Raw genomic sequence first — 7,732 nt, forward strand, 5'->3', positions numbered from 1 at the left:
AAGATGATAATGAGACAGACACTTGGATATAACATACTCACAGAACCCGCTATTTTATGATGTCTTGGCTAAAGATGTCTGCAAGTGGCCATAGACTGATGCACTGTTAGTGGTTGCTATGTACATATATAGAAGGAAAGATCAAACGACAGGGGGGAATGTTAAGGGATTTCTTAGGATTTTAGGATTTTTATTATGTTATGCTTAAAAGTACATTTCATTATCTAAATGTGTTTGCTCTTTCTTATTCAGCTTAACCTCTGCAACTCTGTGCAGACTCCTAAATGGGGAAGTTACACAGGAAGCCTGCAGTCCTATTTTCTCTCTTCCTGTATGTGCACTCTGAATAAAGACTCTTCCTTTTTACTGCAGCGGGGCGAGTCTCCCTCGACCGTGTACACGTAAACCTGTCTGAGCCTTTTTATTCCGACCTGGGTTGCAATTCAGGAAAACTCCTGACAACCACCCAGTGTTTAAACTGGTTAATAATTGTAAGCCAAACTTTCCAGGTCTTTATGAATGGCCCAGAATTTTCCAAATTTTGTGATTCAAAAATGAACGATGTGGAATACATTTAAGACATAAGTAAGTAAAAAAGTAAAATTTTATTTATATAGCACCTTTCAAGATAAAAATCACAAAGTGCTTCACAGAAGCTAAAACATAAAAATAAAAATGACTAAAATAAAAATAAAAATGACATGACTTATTTAAACATTTGAAAAAGATGGTGTGATGGCCATAATACTTTATACAGGTCAAATATTTCAAAATAATGTTTCTCAGTGTAAAATATAAAGAATCGTTAGATAGGATACAACATTTGGTTACAGCTACCTCAGAACCCGCTGAGCCGTGCCCCTCTTGTACTGTTAGATGGATGTAAATGCAGGTCCTTGTAAAACTTTCCAGATAAATGTACTCTTGAATCTGTATTTTGAACATATTAAAATAGTATAAAAACAACAACAGAGAAAAAAAGAGACAAAGCAAAACAGAAGGAAAACAAAGCAATAATAATTATAAATAACTTACATGTTCAAAAAGGAGTAGGGAGAAGCATAAGCTTATTTAATCCCACCCCCTTTCCACTATTTAGTGACTAATAGTCTACACTTTGTCTTCCTGTTTGTGTCCTGTCCATCATAAATTCTTCATTACAATTTGTTACATGTATTTTTCATTTTATTTAAAATCTTTTTATAACCCTGGTAACATGTCAAAAGATCCACAAATGTACATATATATATATATATACTTATATAAACACACTTGTGCACCCACACACATATATACATATCCCTATTGTAAAAATAGTGGCTGAGAACACCCGATCTCCTCACTGTACTTTGCAAAAACCATATTTTTGAGCCGCTTTTTAAACTGAGTCATGCTGGGACGTTGCTTCAGTTCTTCACTTAGTCTATTCCACAGCTTTACTCCACACAGAGATGCAAAAACTTTTTAGTGTTGTGCAAACACAGCGATGTTTTTTAAAATTTAATTCCCCCCTCAAATTGTATCCCCATTCCTTTTCAGATAACAAACTTTGAAGAAACACTGCTTTGACGTGGGTCATCCACAAGAAAAACAGCATTTCTGTGTGACTGTTGCACCTCCTCACTTGTGTAGATGATACCTCTGCCATTGCCTTGACAAAATAAAAATGTGACCAATCTCAGATATTTTTTAATCCTTTTTGTTTTGTCTATGCAAATGGTTTTTTTTTTCTTGTTGATTTGCCAATTTATTCTTGAGTGTTCGACTGTTCGTGAATAGCACTAATATACTGTGTGTAACTTACATGCATTTAAAAATGATGATCAAGTTAACAATACACTAAAATAATGAATAACTTTTAGCTTGTATTCCCTTCCACTTCTGTTTCTTCTTTTCAATGAAGACTTTTCATGACCCAGAGTAAAAAGTAACTTCGTAGAAGTCACACAACATCTTCATGTTTCAATTCAGGGGAGTATTTTTGACACAATAATTAGGCAGAGATTAATACATCACAAATGCTACGATTTATTTGTTACAGTTCAGGACGGTAGCACCAAACACTGCTGAAAGTTAGACCATAGTTCTCCTCTCTAACAGACTCGGGCAGCTCAAACTGGGCTAGCTGATGCAGCAGCTGTCGGATGCTGTGACTCTCAAATTGGGCTCTGCCGGGATCTCCGATAAGTACTTTAGTGCCATGGACTCTGACACAACTGTCCAACCAGCTGTGAAGGTGAGTGGCGAGGGCCTCATCGTAGAACATGTCACCTAAGAGGATCAGGCTGAAGGCGTCGGGTTCTGAACCAATCATGTTCGTCGTCACACAAACAGGTGGCTCCAGCCCGTTCAGCTCACAGTTCATTTGGGTCGCAACAGCTGCAACTGTAACACAAACCAGTAGATTTAAGGCTTCTACTGCAAGATATGGTTAAATACTACAGGGTGGGCCATTTATATGGATACACCGTAATAAAATGGGAATGGTTGGTGATATTAAAGTCCTGTTTGTGGCACATTAGTATATGTGAGGGGGCAAACTCCTCAAGATGGGTGGTGACCATGGTGGCCATTTAGAAGTCGGCCATCTTGGATACAACTTTTGTTTTTTCAATAGGAAGAGGGCCATGTGACACATCAAACTTATTGGTAATGTCACAAGAAAAACAATGGTGTGCTTGGTTTCAACGTAACTTTATTCTTTCATGAGTTATTTACAAGTTTCTCTTTGTTCACAGCCATTGACATGTCGAAGAGGTTAACACGTGAGGAGCGGATCGAAATTGTGTTGATATCTGGTGAACGCAGTAACCGGGTCATTGCAGCAGATTTCAATGCAAGACACCCTACGAGACCACCCATCTCCCATGCTACAGTTAGCAAACTGCTTGCTAAGTTTCGTGAAACTGGTTCAGTGTTGGATTTGCCAAAATGTGGACGCAAGAAAACTGTCACTAATGAAGAAACATCAGTGGCTGTCCTAGCTTCATTCAGCAAGAGCCCACAGCGTAGCACTTGCCGCATGTCACTGGAGAGTGGCATTAGTCGAACATCCCTTCGGCGGATATTAGCTACTCACAAATGGCACCCTTACAAACTCCAGCTCCTGCAGCATCTCAACGAGGATGACCCAGATCGGCGCACAGAATTTGCAGAATGGGCAAAACAAAAATTGGAACAGGACCCTCAGTTCACGCAGAAGATTTTGTTCAGTGATGAGGCAAACTTTTATGTGAATGGTGAAGTTAACAAACAAAACCACCGCTATTGGTCTGACACTAACCCACATTGGATGGATCCCTCCAAGACTGTTGGAACAACAAAAGTGATGGTTTGGTGTGGTATATGGGGTACAACGATAGTGGGTCCATTCTTCATCAATGGAAACCTCAAGGCCACTGGATATTTGAAATTGCTACATGATGATGTGTTTCCCTCTTTATGCACTGAAGCTGGCACGTTCCCTGAGTTTTTCCAGCAAGATGGTGCACCACCACATTATGGGTGCCAGGTCCGAGCATTCCTAGATGAACAGTTTCCTGGAAAGTGGATTGGTCGTCGTGGGCCAGTTGAATGGCCCCCAAGGTCTCCCGATCTGATCCCCTTAGACTTTTATCTTTGGGGTCATCTGAAGGCAATTGTCTATGGTGTGAAGATACGAGATGTGCAGCACCTGAAACTACGGATACTGGATGCCTGTGCTGGCATTTCTCCTGCGGTGTTGCTATCAGTGTGTGAAGAGTGGGAGAAGAGGGTTGCATTGACAATCCAACACAATGGGCAGCACATTGAACACATTTTGTTCTGCTTCTTAATTCAGATAAAACTGAGGTTATTGTACTTGGCCCTGAAAATCTTAGAAATATGGTATCTAAGCAGATTCTTACTCTGGATGGCATTACCTTGGCCTCCAGTAATGCTGTGAGGAACCTTGGAGTCATTTTTGACCAGGACATGTCCTTCAACGCACATATTAAACAAATATGTAAGACTGCTTTCTTCCATTTGCGCAACATCTCTAAAATAAGAAATATCCTGTCTCAGAGTGACGCTGAAAAACTAGTTCATGCATTTATTACTTCCAGGCTGGACTACTGTAATTCTTTATTATCAGGATGTCCTAAAAACTCGCTGAAAAGCCTTCAGCTGATCCAAAATGCTGCAGCAAGAGTCCTGACAGGGACTAGAAAGAGAGAGCATATTTCTCCTGTATTGGCTTCCCTTCATTGGCTTCCTGTTAAATCCAGAATTGAATTCAAAATCCTGCTCCTCACATACAAGGTCTTAAATAATCAGGCCCCATCTTATCTTAATGACCTTGTAGTACCATATCACCCTATTAGAGCACTTCGCTTTCGCTCTGCAGGCCTACTTGCTGTCCCTAGAGTATTTAAAAGTAGAATGGGAGGGAGAGCCTTCAGTTTTCAGGCCCCTCTTCTGTGGAACCAGCTTCCAGTTTGGATTCGGGAGACAGACACTATCTCTACTTTTAAGATTAGGCTTAAAACTTTCCTTTTTGCTAAAGCATATAGTTAGGGCTGGACCAGGTGACCCTGAATCCTCCCTTAGTTATGCTGCAATAGACATAGGCTGCCGGGGATTCCCATGATGCATTGAGTTTTTCTTTGCCAGTCACCTTTCTCACTCACTATGTGTTAATAGACCTCTCTGCATCGAATCATATCTGTTATTAATCTCTGTCTCTCTTCCACAGCATGTCTTTATCCTGTTTTCCTTCTTTCACCCCAACCGGTCGCAGCAGATGGCCCCGCCCCTCCCTGAGCCTGGTTCTGCCGGAGGTTTCTTCCTGTTAAAAGGGAGTTTTTCCTTCCCACTGTCGCCAAAGTGCTTGCTCATAGGGGGTCATATGATTGTTGGGTTTTTCTCTGTATTTATTATTGTGCTATCTACTGTACAATATAAAGCGCCTTGAGGCGACTTCTGTTGTGATTTGGCGCTATATAAATAAAATTGAATTGAAAATTGAATTGAATTTTATAAGTGGTCAGAAACTTGTAAATAGCTCATGAAAGAATAAAGTTACGTTGAAATCAAGCACACCATTGTTTTTCTTGTGACATTACCAATAAGTTTGATGTGTCACATGGCCCTCTTCCTATTGAAAAAACAAAAGTTGTATCCAAGATGGCCGACTTCTAAATGGCCACCATGGTCACCACCCATCTTGAGGAGTTTGCCCCCTCACATATATTAATGTGCCACAAACAGGACTTTAATATCACCAACCATTCCCATTTTATTATCGTGTATCCATATAAATGGTCCACCCTGTATAACAGATTCAATAGTATTTAAAAAAAATTTTTTTTGTTAATGTTGACCTAATTTTTGGCATCATCTATCAGCCTTTTTCACTTAAAATGTCAGTATTAGTGCAAATGTATCACCACCACTACATAATTCTAAACAACATGCAGGAAAATTAATTATTAATTTCCTTCAGATTATGCAAAAAGCAGCAAAAATGCAAAATTGGACATAAATCACAATTTAAATTTAGAGTGAGAATGACTTTTGAAATTGGTCATAAATATGGATGTCTAGAAGGATAAATTGTATGTAATTGTATGTAAGAGCATAAATTAATGCACATGTGAACCACTTTAGCAACATACCTACTTTCTCATAATTCCTGCTTTTTTATTGAACAGTTCAGAAAAATTCAGCAGCAATAACAGATTATGTGAACACATAAATGCGTACCAGTGTCAATGTCATTAGCTAATACGTGAGCAGCACCACACAGTTTTGCAGCAATAGCTGAGGCTCCACAGCCGCTCCCCAGATCCAGGACCGTCTGATCCCGGCACACCTCAGGGTTATCTAAGACATACCTTTAACAGGAAGTCATTAAAGAAAAACAAACAATTCGTTATCAGAAATTGCTGGAAATCAAAAACTACATTAGCTAGCACTTTATTCTTCATAGTCTATATTGTGATGACAGTATCATACAGTTGTGTAGATTTTGCAGCTGCAAACACATGACATGAATGTCACATCCCAAAGATACGGCACTGGATTAACACTGTGACTGTGTAGGCCATTTGAGTGCACCGAATGTTCAAGAAGCCAATTTGAGATGATTTGTGACATGGTGGGTATAAAAGGATGGACAGTAACAATACAATCTGAGAGGAGTGCCACCTGGTGTGGTCTTCTGTCGTTGAGTGTTCAGCAGTGCTCTTCTGCATATGCCAAAAAGTTAATTCTGTTCTGTTATGAATACAATTTTTAATAAAGTTTCTTTTAAACATGAATTTCAATGTATGTTCATAATAGAGTTGGTACACTCATTATTAGAAAATTGCAAGTATTTGTGAAGGGTTGGGTGTTGAAGGTAGACTGGTACACACTGACACTAATACAGATCACAATCTGAGAGAGCCTGCCTTAGAAATGTGTGGGGGTTATGGTAGGAAGGTGTTTCTGCACTGGCGATAGGACAGAAACTGTAAGGTGTTGGGTTAAAGCTGACACCAACGTAGAGAAAAACATATAGATATAAAACATGACAGGTAACAACTGTAGAGGTATGCGGAAGGCCCATGATGCTTGGTTTGAACTTCAGCAGGTCGTTTTGACCATGTCTACATGCCTAAATGCTCTGAGTTGCAGCCATGTGAATGAATTATTAGATATCTGTGTTAACGAGCAGTTTAAGATGTGTACCTAATAAAGTGACCGGTTAGTTGAGGCTGTCATCTTACCTCGACAGTGCCTGTCCCCCTGGCCAGTATATAGCCCAGTAGGGGTCATCAAAGGGCCATAACTCCGGTCTCTCTCGCCAGAATCTGCAACGGGGGGTGAATAACCTCAGCCTGATCTCAGGAGTCAGACTCTGCTCCCCTGTTATCTCCGTGTTTTCTGAAATAAACTTCCTGAGGTGCTCAGCAGATGGGTAGACATTTGAAAGGTATCTGTGTCGTTGTGTCTGCGTAAACACTTTGTAAATAAGTTTACCATGGCGGCTGCATTTCAGGGGCATTAAAAGCGCTGCTGACATGATAATAAAGCAGAGATAAAAGCAGCTAGGCTAATGTTAGCGGGGCTTTCAGTCCTGTTAGCCTCATAGCTGCACTTTTGGAGCGGCTTTTAATATTTCTCGTTGAAGCTAACAGTTGTAGCCTGTTGTTTGTAAAGCGTGACTCTTCAAAACCTCACAATTCTGCCAAAATTAAGTTAACAAGGTTAAAACAAAACAGTAAAGACGATCCTTGCTGCTTCCCACACGAATGCAAAACAAGGTCGGACGAAGGTTCCTTCGACCGTCTGAAAACAACACACAGACTCTCGGTTCCGCTCAAAACAATTCCTACCAGTGGTTTATATACAGTATTAATGTAATTTTAGCTAATGATAGGCGTGCCTTTATTATCTATTTATGGTATCTATAGTGTTTGTTTTTTTTTGTCTCTCAGTCAGTGTAATAGGGCTTGTGGACACGCTATTCCAAGCAATACACACCTCCCCTGTCAGAGCATATTAAAGTACAACTTGACCGAATTAATTTTAAAACAGTAAAAAATAATTAGAACATATATGTGGGTGGGAAAACCGTGATTGTCTTGAAGAATGATAGGTGTCTGCTCATTACTAATGTTTCCTTTTTTAACTGAATTAGAAATTGAACAGATTCAGTCGGTCTATGTAACTCAACTTCACTGATAAAGCCTATTTTTACCAGTTTATACAGCTCACGAGGGACAGT

The 7,732-nt window shown here is 39.8% G+C and overlaps 1 protein-coding gene across 1 annotated transcript; it reads right to left on the bottom strand.

Annotated features, from left to right (window-relative positions):
- Positions 1–2,008: 2,008 nt before the first annotated feature.
- Positions 2,009–7,336, bottom strand: etfbkmt (electron transfer flavoprotein subunit beta lysine methyltransferase). Its single transcript, XM_003447137.5, has 3 exons — positions 6,732–7,336; positions 5,725–5,855; positions 2,009–2,385 (listed from the first exon to the last, which is right to left on the bottom strand). The coding sequence occupies exons 1-3, from the start codon at positions 7,025–7,027 to the stop codon at positions 2,036–2,038; spliced, it is 777 nt and encodes a 258-aa protein (XP_003447185.1). The 5' UTR covers positions 7,028–7,336; the 3' UTR covers positions 2,009–2,035.
- Positions 7,337–7,732: the final 396 nt, after the last annotated feature.

Source organism: Oreochromis niloticus, linkage group LG7, assembly GCF_001858045.2.
Source record: "Oreochromis niloticus isolate F11D_XX linkage group LG7, O_niloticus_UMD_NMBU, whole genome shotgun sequence".
NCBI lineage: Eukaryota > Metazoa > Chordata > Actinopteri > Cichliformes > Cichlidae > Oreochromis > Oreochromis niloticus.

Coding starts and splice junctions, on each gene's coding strand:
- etfbkmt (XM_003447137.5), bottom strand. CDS start 7,027: ATGTCAGCAGCGCTTTTAATGCCCCTGAAATGCAGCCGCCATGGTAAA. Junction 5,856..6,731: donor GGGGGACAGGCACTGTCGAG/GTAAGATGACAG, acceptor TTCCTGTTAAAG/GTATGTCTTAGATAACCCTG. Junction 2,386..5,724: donor AGCTAATGACATTGACACTG/GTACGCATTTAT, acceptor TTTGTGTTACAG/TTGCAGCTGTTGCGACCCAA.